This window comes from Camellia sinensis, chromosome 9, assembly GCF_055761805.1.
Source record: "Camellia sinensis isolate YWXY chromosome 9, ASM5576180v1, whole genome shotgun sequence".
NCBI classification, from domain to species: domain Eukaryota; kingdom Viridiplantae; phylum Streptophyta; class Magnoliopsida; order Ericales; family Theaceae; genus Camellia; species Camellia sinensis.
Window position 1 is genome coordinate 193143380 of NC_138969.1, and position 27305 is coordinate 193170684.

The 27305-nt window shown below is 32.2% G+C and overlaps 2 protein-coding genes across 3 annotated transcripts; both read right to left on the reverse strand.

Moving 5' to 3' along the window:
- Nucleotides 1-5478: 5478 nt before the first annotated feature.
- LOC145800012 (uncharacterized) lies at nucleotides 5479-8050 on the reverse strand. Its single transcript, XM_082889668.1, has 4 exons — nucleotides 7843-8050; nucleotides 7474-7625; nucleotides 6571-7164; nucleotides 5479-5643 (listed from the first exon to the last, which is right to left on the reverse strand). The coding sequence occupies exons 1-4, from the start codon at nucleotides 8048-8050 to the stop codon at nucleotides 5479-5481; spliced, it is 1119 nt and encodes a 372-aa protein (XP_082745794.1).
- A 6749-nt stretch (nucleotides 8051-14799) lies between these two features.
- Nucleotides 14800-27041, reverse strand: LOC114271015 (uncharacterized). 2 transcript variants are annotated; one of them, XM_028212636.2, is made up of 5 exons: nucleotides 26340-27041; nucleotides 21506-21658; nucleotides 17528-17590; nucleotides 16191-16765; nucleotides 14800-15730 (listed from the first exon to the last, which is right to left on the reverse strand). In XM_028212636.2, exons 1-5 carry the CDS (start codon nucleotides 26884-26886, stop codon nucleotides 15026-15028), a joined length of 2043 nt encoding a protein of 680 aa, XP_028068437.2. In that variant the 5' UTR covers nucleotides 26887-27041; the 3' UTR covers nucleotides 14800-15025. The 2 variants fall into 2 exon arrangements, with proteins under 2 accessions (XP_028068437.2, XP_028068438.2); XM_028212637.2 differs by lacking the exon at nucleotides 21506-21658 and having other exon boundaries at nucleotides 26340-26999.
- Nucleotides 27042-27305: the final 264 nt, after the last annotated feature.

The following is a 27305-nucleotide window of genomic DNA, read 5'->3' on the forward strand; positions in this document are numbered from 1 at the left end:
AACTCTCCCGCTTGAGCGTACTGTAAAAGTACTGGATGGGTGAAATCTCCGCTCGACGGGCGCTCGACGCCCGCTCGATCGTGAGACACATGCCTCCGCTCGAGCGCCCAATCCTAAGCTCGAGCGGACTGTAAAACAGTGTAGAGAAATACTGGATGCTTGGATTCCACGCTCGAGCGTCACTATCCCCGCTCGAGCGGAAGTGCAAAATCTGGGAATTCCATATTGCACCTCCAAGCCAAAACCAGGTTCAAATGCATCAAAACCGATCCTCCTGGGCTGAATTTCCTGGAAAACTCTTATAAACTCATAGTAAAACATGATTCAAAGCTCAATTTGAGAAATCAAAGCCCAAGGGTGTTTAATTCAACTCAATTTCAACCAATTTTCATGAACAAGGAGAGTATGGAGACATGCATGAATTCAAACCAATTCAAAGCTTCAATTTCATGCTCCAGTGAGCCAAATCTTTCAAAAACATGATGAGTTCATGGTCTTTTGTAAAAATATGGGCATGCATGTACAATTTGATGATAGATAACTTCAAAACTTCAAAATAAAGGCATGCATGCATGAGCTATGCTCCAATTCAACATATATGGACCAATTCAAGGCTCAAATCACTAGAGGCTCAAAAACTAAGCATGAATGAGTTCAAATACAGTAATAGAAGGTTAAATTCTCTTACCTAAGTCTAGTATTCAAGGCAAGGAAGCTCAACTATGCAAATCTCCTACAAATTCTTCAAGTTTCTAAGCAAATTGTGAAGAACTCAAGCTTTCTCTCCCTCTCAAGTCGGCAAGAGCAAGGAAATGGCTGAACAAAATGTTGCCTACGTGTCTAATGAGGCTCAAATATATTGTATTGAGTGGGTCACTAAGGGTTAGTTTAGTAAATAGGGCCAACTTAAGCAATTGATCAATATTTAATCTAATTTAATCATACCTAATCAAGTTTTCAGACAAATACACCATAAAACCACATTAATTATGAGGATCATAAAACATCAATCAATTCCTGGTTCGGCCACCGATAAGGCCTTCAATTAGCAGTTCAAACATAAAACGTGAACAGATCAAGTAAACAATCAAACAGATAGAATACATATTAACACACATACTCAGTCAATTCAGTTCCAGTTTTCAGTCAGTCAGTTCAGTTTGACGGTAATCAATGTTTATCGGTAAGCAGTGATGAGGGTTATTACAGGATCTGATGTTAATCCAAACACAGGAAAAATGGGACGTTTCATACTTAACGTGATGAAACGTGCCACTTTTTCTTAGTCGCGGTCATCCTTGATCATGCATGATAGGGTGGTGGTTGTTTTTGGTCTTAATTGTGCATTCATTGACTTTGTGCAAGCTTGGTTTTCTAGCCATCATGCATTGAAAATGCTTGGTTGATGGCTTGAGAGCCAAGAGCTACACTCCTTTGAGCTTGGGAAATGATAAGGAGTGTAGTAGTACACACATTCCTTGAAAATAATTTGTTTTGCCTCTGTTGCTCCCTGTTGTAGCAAAAGCAGAAGTCCAGAAAATGGGGTGGTCGACCAACCACTTGCAGTAGTCGACCGGCCAGTTTAGGTGGCCGATAGCCACTTTTTGTAGCCGACCGGCCACCAATGAATTTTTGTGCAAATGTGTTCCTGTGTTGGAGCAGAGGCAATCTAGAAGTTGGTGCAATTTTCTAAGATCAAATGAGTGCAAACAGAGGTATCCGATGGCAAGGCAAGAGCATTTTCGGGAGGAAGCAACCGAGCATGCATGCATCCCTCGTCCCTCGAGGTCGTTTAAATTGCTTTACCTGTTAGTTAGCATAGCTAATCATTCAATTCGTTTTGTAATATTTTAATTAGCTTAGCGTAGCTAGTTATTCAATTGTGTTGTAATAATTAGTTAGCTAGAATAGTTAATTAATTCGTTTTGTAATAATTAGCTTAGCTTAGTGTAGCTTAGCTTATTCATTCGGACCCTCATTCGCGAGGGCGTAATGTTGTAATAAGCATGCGTGTGTGTGTGCATGCATGTCTTCCAACCCCACTTCTTTCCCCCTTTTATTTACCCGCTTTCGATGGTTAGATTAGGGACATGTTTCAATTAGCATACCTTATGCTTGCATGTTTGCATCCATTCATTTGTCTTGCATGCACCGAGGCTCGACGCATTATACAAACTGCATTGTCAATTTCAATACTTATTTTAATACGTATTTCAAAGCATGCTATCAAAGTGTTGCGAATTCCATGATTAGGTAGCCGAGCCAATTTAGTCGCATTATTGCATGTGTTGCATTAGCCATCTTGCATAGTTAGGATCATTCATTGTTTCTAACTAGTTTTTGTTTTGGCTTGGAGTACTCAGTGAATTTTATGCTTTAGCATACTTGCATGTGTGTAAGTGTTGCCATGTTTCGCATGCTTGCCATGAGGCTATTTGCTTATTTGCTAAACTGCATGAATGCCTGTGGATGGAGGCTTATTGTTTGAATTGGAACAATTTGACGAATGTGAGTTTCAAGCCCACTTTGCGAAGTGGCAAATCATGTTTTAAGCCCACTTGAGGTGGAAAATCTGCGTTTTAACCCACTTGAGGGTGGCAAATTCAAATCATTTTTCAAAAACAAACATGAGTTGAAATATTCTAATTCTTGCGATTCTAGTCTATACTTGCTAGTGTGTGCCACATAGTAAAGTTAGCTTATAACAGGAATAAGAACACATATGTTTATAAAACAACATATCATGGTTAGTAGAGGCCGATCCTTTGATCGGGTGAGCAGGGGTGCTCATTTCAAGACCTTCCCCTCTTGTACCCAAGTTCCCGAGCCGAGGCAACTTTGGTGATGACGGACACGTGGCCTTTGGCACGAGTCGGGGTTTCCTAAATTTCTCAAAAATAAAATATTTAGGTGGCGACTCTGTAATCTGGCAAAACAGTTCAGTTTTGGCATTATTTGATTCAAAATCTGATTTTTCAAAATGATTTGCCGGATTGGACTCTTTGGTGATTATTAGTCTCACATTGCAATTTGTGAGATTAGATTCAGAACCGTGATAAGAGTTCGAACTGTAGGACCAATTCAAGCTCTTCGAAAGGGAGGGCGCGAAAAAGTCGAGCTATAGTAAGTAGTGCTCAATTGAGTGGGAAAAGTGATGAAGAACTTGATGACATTGAAGAAGAAAAAGAAGAAGAAGAAGAAGAAGAAGAAGAAGAAGAAAAAGATGCTGAAGTAGAAAAAGAATATGTTGAAAATATTGAAGACGAAGAACAAAAAGATACTGGAGAAGAAGATGCTGAAGAAGAAGAACAACAACAAGAAAAAGAAAATCCTGAAAATACTGAAGAAGAAGAAGAAGAAGATGCTGAATAATAATAATAATAATAATAATAATAATAATAATAATAATAATAATAATAATAATAATAATAATAATAATAAGAAGAAGAAGAAGAAGAAGATGGTCAAGATACTGAAGAATGCCACCAAGAACAAAAGATAGCAAATGAAGACTTTGATGGCTTCTGCAACATTATGATCAATGATGCACTTGAGGGAGAAGAACACATTCGTCAACAAACACTTGAGAAACTTCAAACTGCGAACAACAATTTGCAACTTGACAACACAGTGAAGACCAACTACATAAATAAACTTGAAGAGGATAACAGGCTACTCCCAGCACAAATACAACAATTGAAAGATGAAAATTCTCGATTGCATAACCAATTGGTTGAAAAAGAAGTCCATGAGATCACCCAAGAAGTTTGTGGAGGAAAGCATTCTGGGATAGATACAAAGAATGAAGGTCATACAATAAGAGATGAAAATTCTCAAGTGCTGTAGAAAGTGGTCCATGAAAATTCTGAAGTGGTGGACAAAGAGCTTCATCAGAAAGAGGTCCATGAGATAACACAACAATCTTTTACAATAAAATATTGTGAGACAAATACAAATGCGAAAGATTGTCAAAATTCTCAGTTGTAGAATCAGTTAGTGGAGGAAGAGGTCCATGACTTAACCCAACAAGTTTGTGCAATAAAAGCCAATGATCTAACAGAATCAAGACAAACAAATCTGCAGAATTCCATGATTAAAAAGATCAAAACTAAAGTAAGGAAGACTACTGAGATATCAGATTATGAGTATGGAGGCAAGAAAGTTAAAGTTGAGAAAGAGAAGAAACACAAAGATGGGACAATTTCTAACAAGTATGCTGTGGCTCAATTGCTACCTCCTGAAGATAAATATAAACTACAAATTCTTTGGAAAGAAAAGCAGACAGAATCAAGGTATAATCTTACATAAATCTTGCAATTTTTCATGTAGTACAAAATATGAAATGAAACTGATTTAATTATTAACACATTTTTTTTATTGTTTTGTAGTGCTTGTATATGGTTTAGCGCAAGATATGACGATTGTGTGTTTATTAATGATATCAAGAGCTTGGTAAAAGGGACCGACATATCCAGTTGTGTACGTATAAAATTTGTAATATTTTAACACTGAAAAACTTCTCATTAATTCATTAATATCACTTTTGTGTTCTAATTTGACAGACAATTGATGCATATGCTGAGATTCTTGAAAGAGAACCACAAGCACAAAATTCTGGTGATGGAGCAGAGCACAATGGCAAATCTTTCATACTGTCAAGTCTATATTGGGTAATGAATAAATGTGCATTTGTCAATTCTATACTTTATCTTCCTTTCGATTTTGGTTTCAAAGTTGATTTTTTGTGTTTGTTATCATTGCTGTGAATGTTCTCAAATTTTGATTTTGGTATCATTGCTGGGAATATACTCAGATTTCAAAACAATTTGAGTGACAAATTGTAGTTAATCATGCTTTGTTGCTTTTGATCGAGATTTGAATATTGAGTTTTGTACCATTATTGTGAATATTCTCATATTTTTTGTAAAAAAACAGCCAATGTCGAAGAAGAAAACTTCAGAAAAAAGGAAAAAGATTTTGAAAAATACTTTGCAAGAATCCCTCACATGTAGATACATCCATATCCCCATCCACAATTCAAATCATTGGACATTACTTGTTATCCACAAACACTTGGGGACTTGGAAACATTTTAACTCTTTGAGACCAAGAAAAGGAAAGGACAAGTACTACAACGTTGCATATCAACTGGTAAGAACAATTTCAGATTACCATTACAATAATCAGATGTAAATCATTACATACTTTATATTGATTTTTTTTACAGCAAAAAATCATCAATGAATACATGAAGGATACACCTTGTCAAGCAGAAAAAGCATGGAATTGTGATGTGAAGATTGAATCAGTCAAAGACAACCCTCAACAAGAAACAATGATGTATGTTATGTTTATTCTAATTAACAAATTTTAATATCTTTTTCAAAAAAAATTTTCCCCTAATTGTGTGAAAAATGATTTCTACAAGGCTGACTGTGGAATTATTGTTTGTTAAATCATAAGACAATACATAAGGCATCAACCAATTCCAAACACATTACCACCAGACATATCCACAAGATTAAGAGCAGACATAGTACATGAGTTCCTCAGTGATCCACAAAGATCAATCAGAGTCAAGATTGTAACATTCAATGAAATCTTTTTTGATCTGTAACCCAATGAACTCTTTTTTGTCACACTCTGATACAATGACTAATGTTTCTGTTGATAGTTGCAAGCATATTGCCTCACAAACATGTTACAATTTCTATGATGTGTAATGGAATAGTTTGTCATACTCTCAAAGATATATACACCAGGGCTTTCTTAATGTTTTTGTCCATATTTTCAGTTTCTATTATCCTGTTCCTCACACTACTATATCGGAAAAGTGAAAACAGTGTTACAAGTAAAAATAGTGGACACAAGACTTTACTGTATCAAAATTAGTGCTTTGTTGATATTTTTGGTTATATTTTCAGTTTTTATGCAGTGTTTTGTTGCCTCACAATATTATCACAATCACTTATTTTGAAATTAAAAACTTAAAACTGAGAATATTTTCAGTTTTATAAAATGTTCACTCAATTTTCAAAACAACAATATTATGACAACAATTTATTTGCTACCTCACAATATTATCACAATTTGAAAAACTAAAATTCAAAACAAAGAATATTTTCACTTTCAGTCCGCTGTTACTTTATTCAAAACATAGAGCATTGATCATATTTATTTAGAATATTAATTTACATTCATTCAACTGATCACATTTACAACTAGTTCCAATTCATAACAAGAACCTTACACTATTATTACAAAATCAGCTATTTTGAACTACAAACTTAAACTGAGAATATGTTCACTTTTTATACAGTATTCACATAACCTTCAAAAACAAACATTCAACAGTCAAGTTTATTTACAAAAGCCAACCAAACAAATAATTCACATTAAAAACAAACACAAAGCCAACAAAACAATATTATCACAAACAATTTCAAAATTAAAATTCGAAAGTAAGAGTATTTTTACTTTCAATTCAATGTCACTTTATTCAAAACATAGAAGATTATTACTCAACTCTCAACAGTACAAACTGCTACTTTATGAATACGAAATTTTTACAATCACAAAGTAGCTACACAAAATCACAAAGCCTCCATTGTGATTGCCAACCTTCTCACATCTACCACAAGAAATTTGCCTTACTTTCTCACCATTGGAACGAATCGTCTTTTTATTTGGCCTTCCTGGTTGCTTCTTAGACAAAGGAGGAAGAACAACATCACTATCACCATCAACATTACAATCTGGTTTCCAAATTGAAGGAATAGGATATATGAGAAAAGAATAGGACTCTCGATAAATTTGAACATAGAAGTATTGATCAACAAATAAACTCAAATCATGTCCACTCTTTTGTATAGCACCAACTGCATGTGCACATGGAAACCCTTTCAACTGCCACTCGCCACAAGAACATATTCGTCTACTAATGTCAACTGAAACAGATGGATGTGAATGCGCCTTATAGACATCATTCCCAGATGAACTAACAATCCATGGCCTCGAAGTATTAAAAGCATCATGCAACTTGGACTCCATTTGGGGGCATATCACACCATTCCATTTATTAACAAGTTCTCTTCTCTTGGCAATTTTCCTCATCAACCTAATTCTTACACTATCAATCAACTTTGTGATAGGCAAGTGGCATTCCTATCGTATCCACGAATTGAAAGATTTAGCTACATTTGACCACATCTCTCCAAAGCGTTGCTTTCGAAAATATGCATTACTCTAATGATTATATGGTATCTCATGTAAAAACTTTTCAACTCTTGACCCACCTTTAGTCTTTAACTCAACCAAACATTGATGAAATGCTTCTTCAGTTGGAGCATATGCACATTTCCCAAACAGAGTGATCATCTTTTATTTCAATCCATGAAACATACCACGCAAATGATGCCTCAAGTTCATTTTCAAATGATATAAATAATAAGCATGGAAAGCCATTGGGAAAACTTTTGGCAAAACTTCAACTAATCCAAAGTTACGATCTGACACGAATGTAATATTTCGTTCTGGTGAAACAATTGTACTCAAATGCTCCAAAAACCAATGCCAGTTGTCTTGATTCTTTAAGCCAACAACTGCAAAACAAACAGGAAAGAACCCTGCATGTACAAAACAGAAAAAATGAGAAAATTCTATTATTGTTAGAAAATGGTGACACTTTAACATTCAAAATATCATACACTAAAATGAATAACTGAAAAAAATAAAAAATGCATATACAACAACAATATTATATAAAATTTAAAACATTTAATCATATTTCTAAACTAAGAACTTTCTTAATTTCAGAACAGAGAAAACAGATTTCTTGTGTACCTTGATTTCCATCTTTTCCTGTAGCAATAAGTAAATTTCCTCTAAATCTTCCCTTCAAAAATGTGCCATCAAGGAATAAGAGAGGTCGACAATAATCAAATCCACTAATGGAACCATGAAAAGCAACAAATAATCTCTTAAACCGTTTAGTATCATCATCACACTCAAACTCAATGTAACTCCCTGGATTGCAACATCCACATATCATCTTAACTGGTCAAATGACATTAAGTAGTCTAAAAAAATATCACCTTTTTCTTTCTCTAAACCCAATCAAGCTTGACGATAACTAACTCTCAGCCCATATCCCAACTTAAAATGCCGAACAACATGAACTGGACGTGTCAATGGATTATCAAAAACACCTTCAACAATCAAATCAACAACTAAATTAGAACTCATACGAGAATGATTCATCGTATGTACTTCAGCACCACATGTGTGGACATTGTTCAGCTTCCTTATATAAAAGAACACATTAGCATCCTCCACTCTACCATGAACATTCCACATATAACCTTTTGTTTCTCTAAACAAACATTGTGCGATAACACGAACTTTATCATTCTTAACAAATATGAACTCAAATCCACACTTAATAGAAAACTTTGACAATGCATTACGAAATTCAACAATTCCACCTTCAAAATTTCTGTCTTACATGTGTAGTACTAACTGCCCAACTAGCAGACAACAGTACTTTTTCCTTGTGTCGACAAAATGATGATAACATATCAACCTCTTCTTCAACCTCCAACCTCGAATTCTTTTTGGAGGATGTAGATGCTCTGTTTGACAAGTTCACAAACTTACTGTTGTCATGAGATAATGCAATATCACAAACTTCAAGCTCCAACATTGACTCTCTTTCTTCACAATCCAATTTTTTGTTGAGATAACCACGATCAATGGTTGAGTTTTTTACTCTCACAACATCAATACACTTTGAATCAAAATGCACAACTAATGCCAACAACAAATCTAACTCCTCATTGTTATTCAACGTATAACTAGGATGTCTAGGCAATGAGTAAGATAGACAAATGCTATTAGATTGCAAACTATTCCATTTCAAACATAGCTTATCAACCAACTGATCATATGTAACATTTTGATCAATCTTAATTGCAAATGTGCAACCATTATACTTGCACAACAAAAAAATAGGCGCACTCGTACAACCTTTACTCATCTTTCAATCTAAACAAGAAAAAAAGATCGCATTAATAAAAATCAGAACAAATACTTCATAACAATACTAAGAACTTTCTCAGTTTTCACAAATCACATTTTCAATTCATAAAATACCTAACCAAATCGAGAAATTATCTAGCAAATCACGTTTTAAATTCATAAAAACAAAATGATTCAATATATTCTCATAAATAAATTCAATCAAAACTAAAGAAAATTCTAACAACACATAATATACAAAATCGAAACAATACATACCTATAAACCAGATCGAAGATCAAATATCCAGCAAATCAATTCTTCAATTTATAAATCGAAATCGCACATAACAAACTCCAATAGATTTCAACTCAAAAAGCGAACCAACCCAAGAAATCCTTCAAGATCATTTGCTATTCGAAGCAAAACCAAGAAATCAATTATGTATAATAGCGAACCAAACTAATAAATCCTTCAAGATCGTTCACGATTTGAATCTTCAGCTACTTCCATAACTGATCTGTTAATTGATTTGTTTTTTTCTTTCTAGTAAATAACATCAATGCTATTTTATATACACTTGTTCATGTTAAACGGCAAACACGTCTTTTTACCTGCAAATGAGACTTATTGGTTCAATTTTTTTTGATAGGACCTAAGCTACTACCAAATATGTAGATAGGACTTTCAGGTAATTATTCCTTTTTAAAATATTCGTTCACAAATATTTTATTATTTAGATACATCTAAGCAAAGTGCATCTAACAAAGTAAAAAAAAATTGCTTGAAATTTTAAAAATATTCACTAAAAACAAAAAACACATGAAAAACAAAAAACTTAATTTCAAAAAACTGAATTAAGAAAAGTGAAACCAAACCCATTGTTATTTTTAGTTACAGTAAATGTTAAAATTCTAACGAGTAATGCTATACAAACAGGAAAAAACAAATTCAAATGTGGCTTAAATTTTCAAAATCACCACTACTATATCATTCTATTCAAGAATTCGGTACAAAAATTATGTGAGAATGACATTGTCCTTCCTTATTAAGCATTGGCATTCTTCAAGTTTCAAGCCATTGAATCAAAGACTTGTTATATGATCTATTTAACTGCTTAAAGTCATCTTTGTTTTGATTTATATGGCATAGTTAGATTTCACTGTCTAATGATTATGATTTATCAAAAAATTTCATATCATTTGGTATTGATTTTCAGTAAATTTTTTGTTGTTGTTGTTGTTGTTGTTGTTGTTTATATAGCATTACTTTACAAAGGAATGGGTGTATTTCTTGTATTTGCACATTGAGAACGAAACGTCAATAAGAAAAATTTCGCCTCAAACAAGAGCAAGTCCTCTTGCAATTGCAAAGCAGGACTTGGCATATCATCCGGGATGAAATCATCTGCTTTTATCCCAACCATGTGTAGAATAAAGTTCCCATTGTTGTCAATCTTTCTTATAAGCCCCATCATAGGAATTTCCATCTTCACCACATAATCAAAAACATGTATTTGGTGGTATTTGATTGCTATATGTAATATGTTACGCCTATGATTATCAATGTGCTCAACTTCCTGAGGATATATGTCGAGTATTTCTTTGACAATCTCTATACCGCCGTACTTAGCAGCCAAAAATAGTGGTGTTTCTGCGGTCTCTATAGTTCTAGTTTGACCTGTAGGGGCCTTTTGTCATTCCTTTACCACTTGGCCTTGAGAAGCAAAAGAAGGTGCTCCATGTTTGTGGGTCTTGGGCTTACTCTGGTCTATCGTAGATTCAGTGGCTTCCCATGAAGTGTCACCTATTATTGTGACATATTTATGGGTCTTGGGCTTACTCTGGTTTATCGCAGATTCAGTAGCTTCCCATGAAGTGTCTCTCGCTAGTAAGAACTTGGCAAGCTTCAAGGCTGATTCATATTGCTTTTTTTTTTTTTTTTTTTTTTTTTTTTTTTTTTTTTTTTTTTTAATGGCTTCCCATAAAGGTACTTTACAACACGATTCAACTTTTCAAGATACAAAAGTAAGTATTAGTCGAGTGATAGAGCTGTTAGGAAAATTAAATTTCAATTATGTGCACTAGGCACTAGCTGTTCAGCCTCAAAATGTTGTAATTGATGTAGAACAAGTAACTGAAGAATTCATGGAATGTTTAAAATGTCATTTTCAATCAGACTACTAAGTTTGAAGGGATTTTGAACTTCTTAAAAAAAGTACTTTTTGGTCCCTAATTTGACCTCTGCTGATCTAACTGTTCCATGAATTATACGGCAACTTGTTCTACATCAGTAACTGTCTAAGTGTTGCTTATTCCAAGTACTAGAGAGAGAGAGAGAGAGGGAGAGAGAGAGAGAAGGTTCTAAGATTTTCTTAAGGCACTTTACCTTCTTGTCTCACAGGATTATCCTCGGTTTCAATTGAGACACTTGAAAGAACTTGGCATTTTTAGGCCGGAATAACTTACTAGAGGATTAAAATGATAAAATGCAATGTAGATTAGCCATATGGCCAGAAATAAAGGTGAATTGAGTCTAATGTTTATCAGTTATTATAGTCAATTTTAGATGGATCAATGGCAACATGAGTTAATTGATGATTTTATAAAATACAATTGAATAAACAAGTGAATAACTAAGAGAAGTATTGTATTGCCTCTTTCGACATGTGAAGAATACAATTAATATAATGGCTTATTTGTTCCCAAGAAGGTCAAATCAACAAGGTTAAGTTTAGTTGGTTTCATCAGCAAGTCTAAGGGGAAGTATCATACAAGAGTGGATGAGTCGCTTGACGCAACTTTGTTTACTTCCATCTTCAAATGCTGATGGATTGTATGCGAGAAGTTGAAGAGCAGTCATCCCATCTCCATCTTTTATGCCAACTAATATTCGTGCTCTGTTGCAATCAGAAGTGCCAAATCTGCTTCACATTACATTTCAGTAACAGAACAGAAGCAAAAAAAAAAAAAAAAAAAAGAAAAGGAAAACCGTCAGACAACCAAAAATTTCTGATGCTGAAGTAATTCCCTAATGAGTACTTACCAAAGTGCTCGGTGCGGATGGAAATGTGAAGTATGGTGGTTTTATCGCCCATTTGATAAAACACTTTGTGTCCTTCTTCAACTTCTTCTTCTCCTTCACTTCCAAAGATTCTCTTCACTTCATCGTCAAGAAACTTGAACATTTCCAACTTTCCATAGTGTGCTGTGTGGAAGAGAGCAGTTTCTCCCCTCCTGTTGTGCATACTCAACAGCTTTGGTGCTTTCTGTAATATTTCTTTTGTGGCTAGGACTATTCTATTAGAAGTGGCCGCCTTGTGGAGTATAGTGTTTCCAATATCATTTTGTACAGTCATGTTGTTGATATCTCCATTGTGCAATTCTTCGAGTAAATCACGCACTAAATCTCTTTGTTTGGAGTAAACAGCCATATGTAAGACAGTGTTATTGTGTATGGTTAGTATGTGTAATGGCCCTTCTGGAATTTGTTTACAAAGTTTAATTACCTTATTCCCATCTCCTCCCATCAGAGCTTCATACAAGTCTCTGTTAGTTTTATGCTTCTCACATTTGGCCATGATGAGAGAGAGAGAGAGAGAGAGAGAGAGAGAGAGAGTTTTACAAGAGAGAGTTCATATTTTGCATGAATATATAGGAGAAGTCAAAGTGGACACAATCACTGGTTTTGCAGATGAGTAAAAGTTTTATACATGACTTATTGGTTTCAAATGTGTAGGTTCTTGGACTAACTCATGTGGTTATTGTCAAAACAACACTGTTAAAATTATAATTTGATCTGCTACAGTGTCAAAATGCACTTTTTTAGTGCAAATGTCATTTTGGCATGCCCAGACTATTACTTATTTCTATCCGTTGGATGTCTCACATTCAAGCTATTAGATCAAAACCCTCACTTATGTGAGCTGAGCCGGCACACATGACATTGCCAAACCTAGTATTTTGTGCACCTAATATTTTTGTTTTTTGGGGAAGCTGTATGAGAGGCTTTTTTGAGTGGAACTACAAGAGTTTGGTAATGATAGTGATTATAACTGTCCAAGAGTAGCTGTTACCTGCTAATGATAATTGAGTCATGTTAGCAATTGTAATTTACTGTAAATGTGACAACAATTTACCCTACATCTGATTTTCTTTGCATGCAAAAGTACTTGTTCTTTGCTCAACAGACTTAAAAGAATGGTCTACTTTGCTAAAACTGTGTATTGAACTTGAAAGAATCTTTGGCAGGGCATTTCTTATTCTGTGAGCTGGTTATACTTTGTTAAAGTAAACAAAATGGTACAATGCTTTGCTTAATCCATTAGCAAAGTTACACACCATGTACAAACATTACCCAAAAAGATAGAAACTTTTTTTATTTGTTTTTTAATTTTTATATATAAAAATTTGTTTTGTTTTTTCACAACAATTATCATCTAAGGGGATTTGGAACCCAAAATCCCGACCTCATGAGCTGCACATCAAGTTCTTACTATTGAATTGCACCGCTGGCTGAGAAGAAACTGTATTCCTAGACAACAATGTAAACAGTTTTGTGATTAATCATATCAGCAATGTTATGAACTCATAAAAAATACTTAATAATTAAAATCTGAATCATAAACTCAAATTCTGAGCATTTTTTTTTTCTAGGTGCATAGCATTTCTGTTAATATGTAGTTGTCGATGACTCTCAGGTGTTAAATATTGTTAAAGTTCTCACTAAACATGAGAAGCTGTCCTTTTGGCCCTGACAATAGGAAGCAAGTGTGAAACACAAGAGCAAATTGATATTCCTTCATTTACTTATTATTCTCTAATACCTCTTATTTGAAAAGCAAGGTAAAATGGTGTCCTAACTAAAAGAAAATATGAAGAAAATCAAGTGCCAAGCTTTTAACATCAGCAATTATCTATCATCTTTTAGGGTGATAAATACATGCAATATATGACTTAATGTAATAGCAAACTTGATGATGTCAATACCTAGTAAAGTGCAGTTGTAACTTTAAGAAGTTTATTGACCTACCCTAACAAGCATATGAATTTGACACCATTGTGAATCCTAAAACAGTATCAAGGGACTTAAAAAACATATAAATTTTTTTACACCATCAATAATTTATAAAGAATCTGCTGTCACAATGATGTAGCAATGACGTATTTGTAAATAATATTCATAATCATAGGCCTTATGTTCTTCACAAATGAGATATGTTTTTGACTGTTGAATTAAAATTTCAGGGTGTGTTATAAATGCTGGTGTACTTTGTTCTGTTTGGCACACAATGGGAGTAGTGGTGGTAGGTGGAGTGGCAGACAGTTTTGGTGGTAGTGGTGGTGTTGAGGGTTAGAGGAGAGGAAGAGGCGGTGGTGGTGGTGATAATGAGAGAAATAAAAGGAGGCGACTGTGGAACGAGGGAGTGTGAGTTTGCAGAGAAAAGTGGTGATTGCGCCAGGAAGATGGTGAGGGTAGGTTGGGTGTACAACAGTGCATGAAAGAAGTTTGTGGGCTTTTGGTGAGAACAAATAGGATTGTTTGCCTAAAAAAAAAAATAATAATTTGTTTCTTTGGTCACTGTGTTTTTGGAAATTTAGTTTTGTAAAGAGGCAAAATGACAACTTGACATTTTCTATTAACCACTGTCATTCTGACAATATAGCATAGTATAATTTCAGATACCATAAGAGAGATACGTTTAATCGTCGAACGCGAAAGAATAAATTCATATATTAAAGCTCCTTCAAAAAGAGAACCAAAATAAATAAATACAGTAGATAATGGCACCAACTACGCATGCTTCATATCTATTGAAAAACCAATTCAGAACATCATAACAATACTAGTATAGCTTTAAAACATATGTTTGTCTAGCTTCCATACACACACACATAAATATATATACATAATAGATATTTTCAACGCCAAACTGCTTCTTAGAATTCCTTTTCCAAGTATTCTAGAAACAATTTGGTAGGATTTTGCTACAATTCAGAGTCACAACCTTTTAAACATGATAATGAGTGGGGTTGGAGAGATCTGGGGATTGGTTTTTTTTGGAGCCGAACAATTTGGTGAGCCAGGATTGGAGAAAAACACCATTATATCGGGGACAAACCTCTCCTATTTTCTTAAGAAAGTGCATGAAAGTTTTCATCAGCTCAATATATAAAGGCAAGTAAGAAAGTGCAAAGATACAGACCGGGAAGAATGCCACGGAGTATAAGGCATTTCTAATCCATTGTTCCTTACTATGAAGCAATAGGATCACTGTTGCTGCAAATGCAAGCATCATCATTGACACAGAAAGGATCAATAATGAAAGTCCCAGCATAAGTTTTTGGGGAAGAGACCGCCTGAAGTCTTTTAACTGAAATGATGATGTGAGGATTGACAGAAATGTGATGACGGCTGTCAAAGCAAATGCAAGGGAGAGAACATCTGTCAAGGTGAAAATCACAAAGAATGGTTTGGTTTGGAGAAGTGGGTAACCGGTGTTTTGATTTGGACCTCCTGGTACTGTGTAGGCTGCAGCAAAGGCAACGGTGGCAATCAACACAGCAACAATGGAGCAATTCTCAGCAGTGCGCTTTAACCATTCTTTGGCTTCTGTACGAAGTTTAGCATTGTTTTTGGCAAAGAGCTTATCAGCGGTTAGTCCATCATTGTTGAAGTGCTCAATGAAATGGGCTGTGGAGATTTTCTTCACACGCTGCATGTTTAATTAATCATAAAGAAGGTTGTTTCAATTCAATTGTAATATATATTTTGAGCTAAAAACTCCTCCCAGCCGGAAGTGGGTTATTCAAGTTGTTGGACCATGATCCCTAATAGTGTGAGATAGAAATGATACCAGTCTTTGGTGCAGCTTGTAGAGTTGCTTAATAGTTTTTTTTGAGTGGAAAATTTGTAAGTGTTTGTTGCACCTTCTGCTTATAGCATATGAGGTAGAAATTATTTATATAAATTGAAAAAATTTGATTATTGGAAGCAGGGAAATGAGTACTTTTATTTTTACTTTTTGATTATCAATTATTAGCTTGAAGGAAGTTGCACCAAACAGGCTATTTGATCCAACAACTTGAAATGTTCACAAATCTAATGCTTAAATGCAAGGAAAGAAGCATCTGTTTGTGAATGTGCACATCAAGAATGGAACAAGATTAGTGCACCTCAAACAAGAGCAAATCCTCTCGCAATAGCAGAGCAGGGCTTCGCATGTCTTCAGCATCTTCTGTCTTAGTCCCAACCATATGCAGTATAGAGTTCCCATCATTGTTAATCTTTCTTAAAAGCCTCCTCATTGGAATTTCCAATTTCTCCACGAAATCAAAAATATGTATTTGGCGGTACTTGATGGCTACGTGAAGTATATTACGTCCTTCATGATCAATATGCTCGACTGCCTGAGGATACATGTGTAGTATTTCTTCAACAATCTCTAAAATGCCTGACTTAGTAGCCAAAAACAATGGAGTTTCAGCAGTCTTCCCTCCGATTGTCTCTTGACTTGATGTGGTTGACTTTTCTTCCTCCCTTACTACTTCTTGGCCATCGGAAGGGATGGAGGATGTTGTACGCGATCCATATTTGTGAGTCCTAGGCTTACTGTCATCCATGGCAGATGCAGTTGCCTCCCATGAAGTATCTTTTGCTATTAAGTACTTGGCAAGCCTCGCAGCTGATTCATATCTTTGGTTTTTTCCTTGAATAGTTCCCCACAAAGGGATTCTACAACATGATTCAACTTTTCAAGATACAAAAAGTCAGAATTAGTTGTGTTGTGTGTGTAAGAAAATAAAGCTAGCACAACAATAAGAAAATTATATCCACTTAAGAATGTATATGTGCACTAGCTTGTTTTGCCTCGAGATGTTGTAACTATCTAACACTCCGTTTGGCTCGCGAGATGAGAAAATAGAAAAAAAGATTGTGAAGAGAAATGATTGTATTTTCTCACTATCATGTTTAGATGAGTAAGAAAGTAAAATATGTGATATAGGAATGTAGATATGACATATTTTTCTTCTTTCTTTATATTTTAATGAGCAATCTCGATATTATTAAAAATACACGACTAATTAATTTGTTTCTCAATAAATCTCATAAACCTACAAAATACAGTGAGTTGAGTGATTTAGAAATGATCCCAAAAACTTGCCATGAATAGTTGATCAAATCTGTGTATTTAAATTTTTTGTTGTGGGACCCAACCTTGAGTGAATCTAGGTCACAGAATTCAAATTCTATTTATTTATTTATTTATTTTTGGTTTCTAGCATCATTGTATAAAATAAGAGAGCTCTTTCTCGCAATTTCTTATTATTTCTCACAATTTCTCATTGAACTTATAACCAAATATGATAAAAGAGTTCTCTTTGTTTTCATTTCTCATCAAATCACACCATCCAAACGGACTGTAAATTTTACAATATTATGGGAGCAAGGATGTAAACTTCATACGGATAGCCTATTCCAAGCACTAAGATTTTCCTGTTTGGCCCTTTACCTTTCTTTGGCACAACAAGAGTCTCTTCTTCCTCTGCCATATGAGTATCTTCAATGGAGACACCTGCAAGCACGCAATATTTTGTGACATAACTTATAAGATAGATTAAATTTTAAAAAAATAAATAAAAAACTTACTAGAATTGCAAAATGACTGTGGTTATTTGGGAACCGTAGTAAAAAGCTGCGTTTTGCAACTTTACAAAAACGCCATAGCAGCTACAAAAGCAACACAAACCATTTGGGAAGTGTGCAAAACACAGGGTGTGAAATTATGTAACTACCCTCCATGTTTATATCTTGAGGACTAGGGCTAAATGTAAATTTCCTAAGTTGGATGGGGTATTTTGGTCATTTTATTGTGATGTGAGATCATAAACAAATATTAACTCAAAAAAAAAAAAAAAAAAAAAACAAAAATCTCTTTACTAACTTCCCAAATCACTTTCTAAAAGAATTAAAAAATTTGGTTAAAAGTCAAAAGTTAGCTTTTAATCATCTTTCCAAACATCCAAAAGTACAAGATAGATTAGTCTAATGGAATGTTTGATTGGACATAAAATGTGAGTTCGGTTTCTCTATCAAGATTTTCCTGCGACAATCTTGCTATTTTTGTTTTTTTTTATTGCGGCAATCTTGCTATTTTGTTTTTAATGTTTTTTTATTGCAATTAGACATGTTAACAAAGTATAAAATCAAAGGGTATGTGTTAAAACTAAAGCAAAATAATAATAAAACCATGCACCCTAAAACGACATAATTTGGCTTTAACTTTAAATCTATGCCATTAGATTACCATAGTAAGATTATTGCAGAGAGACCCACTACAAAAAATCCATGTCTATAGAAAGTATCACATAATTACATACTTGGATAGGAATACATGCCATCAAAGAAAATATCACATTATAGAATTTTTATACATAATTATTCACCAGAATTGACAATAATATCTTTGTAAATTGTAAATATAATATATAGTGACAGACATTTTGTTTTAAAAAGGTGAGTCCCAATGTGTCCATATCATTTTGTATACTTTTTTTTGTTTGTTTGTATGTACTATGTAGCATCACTCATCATGAAATTATACCAAGGTTCATGGAGTTTTGCCCTGTTTGGTTTCCACTTAAAAAAAAAAAAAAACCCTAGTTTCAATAATTATACTCACCTTCCTTTAAGTTTTTGATAATTATAAGAACCTCCCATATAGTTTCAATAATTATAAAAACCACTCTTACTTTTGAAATTATTATTAAGATTCCCTCGCCGTTAATCTTCTATTAATTTATTTAACAAAATATGATGATGTCATGTACTATGAGTAAAAAATTTCAAGATTGCCCTTATCTATTTAAATAGTAAATTTCACTCACCTCTCTTGAGGTTTTACAAAATATTAATAAAGTCCCATATATTATTTTAATAATGTTAAACAAAATTATTAAATTCTATACAATATTTAAAAAAATTCTAAATTGTTAAGACAAACATATACATAGTAGAACAACCAAATATTACCTTATCTATAAAAAAAAAGGGCTAATAAATTGATCACTGTTAAACCTTATATTAGATTAAATACAATTATTTATTTAAAAAATACAAAACAAAGTATAAAAGATGTTTTATTTTTTAAAAAGACTACCAATTTTAAGAAGACCATTTGGAGAAATTATCCCTCTCTTTCCATTTTCTTTATTTCATTTTTCTTTCTATTTATTTTCTTGTTTAATTTTTTCATAGTGTCACTATAACAAATAGTAACACCATATAATTTATTATTATTAGTATTTTATTTGTTCTCTTCTCTATGTTTTTTTCTCAATTTTTTTCATCATTTTTTCTATTTCATCAATGTTAGTCAGCATCACCTAATACCATAGCAACTAACGAAACCTGAAATTTTCTTTTATTTTGTAAACATATTTGTATATTAATTTTTTTTAAAGAAAAATAAACATAATAAAATTTCATATTTATAATAAAAAAATTGACTTATAAAAATTACCAAATGTTACCTCATAAATATGTGTAAAAAATTATCATTTTATCTTTTCACAATCCTATATTATTATCAAATTTTAATTATCATTAAAAAAATAATTCAATATTTCTCACCTTAATTATAAAATTTATAAAAATAAATATAAAAGTGAAAAAATATCTAATCACGTTACAATAAATTAAAATTAGATGATAGGGAATAAAATATAAAGAAATTATTTGAGAATAATAAAACTATTTAAATTTGTCATTTCTTACATCTAACTAAAATAGAACTTTACTTGAAGAAATAAATTATTTGAAAATAATAAAATACTAAAATAATTTGTTATTTATTACATTTGAAACCTATATCTCCATCTTTGTTTGTTTCATTTAAATTATTTTTATTAAATTAAATCGCAAAATTAGTTCAAATAAGAAACATGGATATTCTTTCTTAATTTCATTAATGATTGATTTTTTTTTTTTGAACTTATAAAAGTTCAAAACTTATAGTAGAAATAAAAAAATACAAAGTCAAAGAAATACAAAAAATATTTGTGTGAAATAAAATGATAATTTAATATATAGGTAAATTATAATTAAAGGGTATCAAGTGTTAATGGTATTATGGTCATTTGCACAACTAAATTAATACCGTTTGGCTTAAATTAACGCGAGGGGGAATTCTTGAGAATGTTAGAAAAAGTAAGGGAGGTTTCTGTAATTATTAAAATTATATGGGAGGTCTCTATAATTGTCAGAAATCTCAGGGGAGGTGAGTGTAACTTACCCAACCAAAAAAAAAAAAAGGAAAGTTAATGGGTCTTTAACTTATTCTTTTTCTTTCTTTTTTTTTTTTAAAAAAAAAAAAAACATAAACAAACATATTAAGTTTAGGAAAAATTTAAAAAAAAACCCTCAGCGTTTGACCCTTATAACAAAATAAATCCTGAATTTTTAATTTTATCAATTTATATCTTAAATTTTTAATTTATTTTCAATCTAAACAATTTGTCTATTTCTGTTAAGTAAAATTGATAAAAAAGTGAATATTTTAGTTATTAAAATCAATGAATGAATACATTTTAGACATTTTATATAACCTAAATTGAGTTAAATGACTAAAATACTATTTTTTCATTTGTTTTATTTAACAAAAATAGACGAATGGTTTAGATTGAAAATAAATCAAAATATTAGAGTTTACATTAATAAAATTAAAAATCATGATTTATTTTGTTATAAGACTTAAATCCTAAGAATTTATTTTTTATTTTTTTGTGTGTGGTAATTTTCTCTTAATTTTTTGAACAACAATTTTAGGGCAAATTACGCTTATGGTCCTTACATTTTGTCCCTTGTGTCATTTTGGCCTATAAACTTTCAATCAGCATAATTTTGACCCTTAATTTATGATTTTGTGTCAATTTGGTCCAATTGATAATGCCGTTAGTGTTTTTGACTGAAAATATTTACTAAATTGGTTGAGATTAACTCACTGAGGTTATGACAAATATATATATATATATATTTAAAAAAATATGATACATACCACTTATATGCATATTTTTCATAAAAATATTAAGAGTTGTAATCAATTAGACTAATCTGAAATGAAATTAGTCTTTTATGGTCAAAATAGAGCTAATTGAAATTACATGAACCAAAATGACACGAGAATCAAAGTATAGGGACTATTGTCACAATTTATCCGTAATTTTATTTTAAAAAAAAAAACTACTTATAAAAAAAAAAATATTTTGGAGTTCTAATTCTTGAGCTCTAAAACCAGCTCTAATGAGCTGGCAACGAGTCTCACCCATTGTGATATGATGTTTTGGTATTGATTTGATTGTTTAGTTTTTTTTTTTTTTTTTTTTTCCTTCTTTGTCATGTCTTTAATACTCTAATAAAATATCAAAATTAATATTCTGAATTATTATTATAAAAAAAAGTACCAAACGAGCCTAAGTTAAAAGTATCATACAAGAGTAGTTGATGAACCGCTTGGGGCGTCTTCGTTTTCGGGCATCATTAAATGCTGAGGGATTGCATGCTAGAAGTTGAAGAGCTGTCATCTCATCTCCATCTTTTGCACTTACTAAATCTTTGTGCTTTTTGGCAATATAAAAGGCCAAGTCTGCTTGATTTTCATAGTAAAAAATCAAAGAAAATCCAAAAAGCGACAAAAAAAAGAAGAATTAGAAGCTCACATGTTGCACTAACAAAAAAAAAAAAGAAGGCAAATTATATATGTGATTTATTTGATTTTTTTGATTCTAAATTTATCAATTTTGCTTTTTAATGTTTTATACTATGTCAATTTAGTGAAATTGATAAAATTTATTAAAAAATTAAATGAAAATCAAGAGCACAATAATCTTTTAAAAATCATGGCCGTCTTTCCCTTGATTGGGTCTCCCACCCTCCTCATGCTCTTCGAACTTTGGTTAGAGTTGTTTAGCCCTGTTTTGTTTTAGCTTGGTTTTGTTTAGCTCAGTTTCTCATTTTCTCTGTTCAAAAAAAAAAAAAAAACAAAAAAATTTGTGTGATTTGAGTTTTTTGGATTAAATTTTTTAAAAACTGATTTTTTTTTTATTTTTTTTTGTTTTTAGTGAATATTTTTAAAATTTTAAATATTTTTTAAACTTTTTTAAATGCACATTATTTAGATGTGTCTAAAAAGTAAAAAATTGTGAAAAAATATTTCAAAAAATTAATAAATACATAAAAACATGAAAAACATATTGAATTCTTGTATTTTTTTTTTGTATTTTTGATATTTAGTGAATTTTTAAAAGATTTTTTTTTACAAAAATTATATTTTTTATGTGTATTTATATTAGGTGTGTCTAAAAATTAAAACAATTGCTTAAAATATTAAAAAAATTAAGTAAAAATAAAAAAAAATACGAAAAACAAGAAAGTAGAATATTCAGTAAAGACAAAAATACGAGAATTAGTCAACATGGTGACTCTACATTATATGGTTTTCTTTTAACATGATTTTGAATACAGACTGATAAGCATCAAGTTTTTGTCATTTTGATACCAAAAAATCTCGGTATATTAATTGAATTGAAAATCACATGCATATTTGCTATTTCTTGAAAATCACATTGTCTATTCACAATCAATATGACTAGTTTACAAACAAGCTAAATTGTTTGTGTCAGAATCTTCCCCTTAATTATCTAGAACTACCTCTGGGTGCTAGTCCTAGAAATAGGAAGACATGGCAACCGGTGGTGGATAAAATAAAATTGTTTGTGTCAGAATCTTCCCCTTAAGCTCTTGTCATTTGCAGGTAGATTGACATTGACAAAGTTAGGTTATCAAACCTTCCTTCTTACTATTTGTCCATCTTTAAAGTTCCTAAAGGAGTGGCTAAAACCATATATAAGGTGCAGGCAGCATTCTGTGGGGGCAGCTCTGATGTGAAAAGGAAAGTATATGCGGTTAAGTGAAAGGACGTGACCAAGAGTAAAGAACATGGTGGTTTAGGTGTAAGGAGGATAAGGGAGGTGAATGAGAGCTTGTTAATGAAGTAATGGTGGAGATATGGAGTTGAGGACATGGCTCCGTGGAAACAAGTTTTAATATGCAAATATGGGCCACAAGGAGGGAGATGGCTTCCATCACTGGACTACGAGGGAAAGATTTCAAGAGTTTGGGATGATATTCTGTCAGTAGCACAATCTAACCCCCCTTTGTACAATTTTTTTGTAAGCAATGTTATGGTTGAGATTGGAAATGGATGTAGGATTCAGTTCTGGTTTGACAAGTGGTATATGAATACTCAATTGAAGGAAGAGTTTCCTAGATAGTTTAGTATCTCTAATGACAGAGAAGGGTCCCTCCAGGATTTTGTGCAAAGAAGAGATAAAAGTGGGGATTGGAAGCTCTCTTATAGAAGACCCCTTCTAGCACGAGAAGAAGAGGAGGTTGGTAGGTTGCATTGTCTGCCCCAGAGCTAAGACCTAATTATTCTGATTCTCTCAAGTGGACTGCATCTGATTTAAGTCAGTTTACTGTAGCATCATTGAGGAAATGGGCTGAAGGCATGGATGGTCCTAAGCTACAAATTTCGAGGATGCTGTGGCATAACTTTGCACCACCTAAAGTTCAATTTTTTGGGTGGTTAGCATGGAAAGGGAGGGTTAAGACAGCAGTTTTTTTTTACAAAGAATTTGGGCGTTAAGCAGTAGTGTGAATAATGTGTGCCCTTGTTGCAAAGCTGAGGCTGAAACTGTTAATCATATTCTCCTACATTGCTATGGGGTTTGGAATATTTGGTCAGAAATTCTGAATTGGTGGGTAGTCAGTTCGGCATCACCAAGTACAATTGACGAGGTGCTTTATTGGTGGAACGGTGTTAGATTCAAGAAGGAATTGCAGATCTGGAAGGTATTACCTTTTGCCTTATTAGTCAGTGTGGAGAGTTCGAAATAATTGTGTTCAGTGGGTGCCAACCTAAACTGTTGGAGATTGGAGAATTAATCAAGGTAAGGGTGGCAGTGTGGGCCAAGTATAATTTAAAAGGAGTGAATTATTTTGTGGATGACTTGATTTTAATATTAGGGAGGTGAGGTTTTGTTTGTAGTGTGAGCACTAAAAGAGCAACAGGGGAAGCTGGAAGCAGGGGTGCAGCAATCTTGTTCTGTTGTTGCTGGTCTAGTTTGATTTTTAAATATTGGTTTTGTTTGCTGTTTGTTGCTGGTTTTGTTGGCTCTTGTTGGTTTCTCACCAAGTTTGAGGTTTGTGCAAGCAAATGATTGAATATTATTTTTGATGTCAACCTAGTTGGAATCAGATTAGTCATAATTTGATGCTTTTTACATTTTCTATGCTTTATTGATGTAATCCCATATGTTATGTACGTTACTTTTCATCAATAAAGTTTCTTTTCTTTTGTTGATTAAAAAAAAAATGACTAGTTTGCAATAGATACAGTCTATAAAACCCTTTGTTTGTGGTCATGATTTTAAAAAATTCATGACTATGATGTTTAATTCTCTATACGTATCACTCAATATTTTTAACATTATTAAGACGCGGCGATATAATAGAACTATTTAAAACTATGTTAATTTGTCGCATACAAAAACATCATAAGATCATTGCATAGATTACAAAATGCAACAAAAACCTATTACAAAATAGATCAATTAATCATACATAGTTAAGCTCTATCTTTATTTAAAATTAATGTTAGTAAAATTTCTAAAAATTACATCAAATTTATTTATTTTTCAAGATCCGTCTCTACTAGAGGATCATAAAAAAATTTATAAAATAAAGCTTAAAAAAGACAAAAAGAAACTATAGTTTTTGTTAAAAAAAAAAAAAAAAACTTGGATAAAATTTGACTTATTTTCATATTTAGTAAACTTTCTTCAAAATTGAATATATTTTTTTTAAAAAATTTTTTTAGCACCGTCTAGTCGAGATAGACCTAAAAAAAATTTGATTCGAAGTTGAAAGAAATTCAGAAAAAGAGGAAATTTCATTTTGGCCATCAAATTTTTACTCAAAAAATTAATTTAACCTTTATTTTTTTAATAATATCAAATTTATACTTAAATTATTTGATTTTATAATAATTTTAGCCATGTTGTTAGCTGTCGTATATAATCAAACGGAAGTTGCTAACGTGACATCAAAACTTATTTTGAAACTTCATTTATTTTTCAAACTATTTTCAAAATATCAATTAGACCCTGATATATATAATTGAATTTAAATATCTAATAATAATGTTGATCTAAAAAGGCGAGAAATAAATTTTAAATAATAACATTTACAAAGAAATTATTTAAAAATATGATTCATTTAAAATTGTTGCTTTAAGTCTTAAATTACCTTGAATTAGTCCTCAGAAAACTAATTGAGCCCAAAATTCCAAGTCTACTCACACACTCTCTCTCTCTCTCTCTCTCTCTCTCTCTCTCAGATTGATCTCAAAAAGACTGATTGACTAATAGTAGCTTAAAAACTGTGGGTAAAAATCTAGACCACACATGTTTGGAGAGAAATATATTCTTTCGAAATTTGAGAAACAATATTGAATCATGAAAATTATTATTGAATAATTAAATATTTAAATTTAGAGAAAATATTATTTTGCCCCCCCAAACAATTATTCAAAAATTAATTCAATTCACGTTCTCTTAATAATATCAATTTTATACTTAAATTATTTGATTTTGCTTCAATTTTACCTCACCGCCAATTGATTTTTGAGTAATAATTTGAGGGGTAAAATGATATTTCTTCTAAAATTTATTTACTATTATTTTTATATATCTAGAGATCTAATTGATTATTGATATGTTAGAGATAGTTTGGAGGGAGAAAATGAAGTTTTAAATAAAATTTCAGTATCATGTTAGTAACTTTCGTTTGATTATAGATGGTAGCTAACGGTAGGGATAAAATTGATCTAGAATTGAATAGTTTGAGTATAAAATAAATATTATCAAAAGAACATAGGTTAAATTGATTTTTGAGGGATAGTTTGGAGAGCAAAATGAAATTTTCTCTATAAAAAAATAATAATCAAAGAATAAAATTTCGGGTAATTTATACTTTTCGCCTTTATAATTTGATTCAAATTTCACTTCCAATTTCTATTATTTAATTTGAACAATTTAATCTTTACCCCTTATTCCAGTTTTAATTTCAAATTAAATGTTAAAATTAATAATTTTGTGTCAGAGTTTCTTAAAATATACGCATGAAAAAAGTTAACACCAAAATAAAATTTGAGTTAAACTAAATGCAAAAAGTATGCATGTGTGGGCAAGATAAGGGTAACAAACCGAAGTGCTCAGTGAGGATGGAAATGTGAAGAATGGTGGTATTATCCTTCCTTTGATAAAACTCTGTGCATCTTTTTGTCTCTTCTATTCTTTCATTTTCACAGACTCTATTGACTTCATCATCAAGGAACTTGAACATCTCCATTTTCCCGTACCGGGCGGCTCGGAAAAGAGCAGTCTCTCCCCTCTTGTTCTTCTTTCTCAACAGCTCGGGAGCTTTTCGCAGCATTTCTTTCGCCGCAAGGACGATCGTGTTGCAAGTAGCTGCCTCATGGAGTATAGTGTTTCCAATATCATTCTCTGCCATGATGTCTTCATTGCTATCTTCATCAGGCAACAATTGAAGTAATTGAAGCACTAACTGTTTTTGTTTTGAGTAAGTAGCCATGTGGAGGACTGTGTCCTTGTGTATGGTTAGTTTGTGTAATGGGCCTTGTGGGATATTCTTGCAGTGTTCAATTACCTTATTCCCATCTCCTCTCATCAGAGCACTGTACAAGTCTCTGTTGAGTTCGTGGTTCTTCTCCTCATTTTCTGGGTGAGCCATGAGAGAGAGAGAGAGAGAGGGAGAGAGGTGTGGGGGTGCTCTAGGAGAGGAAGTTATTATGTTGCTATTTATGCACACAAAAAGTTTGTTTGAGGCCCATAAACAACAATAATGTTAGGTATCATGAAAAGAAATGAGAAAATTTCATTTCAACCGCCTTTCAATCACTAAACTATTTATGATTAATTACACTTTTCGCTTACCAAATTATTTATGGTTAATTACACTTTTGGCTCATCAAACTATTTATGATTAATTACACTTTTTGCTCTTATAGTTGACTTAAATTTTATTTTAATTCTTATAGTTCAATTTGAACAATTTAGTCCTTACATTTTAAATCTAGCTTCAATTTTGTTATTCGTCTAAATTTTTGTTAATTTTGTTTACACGTCCACCTTAAAAAATAAAAAATATTT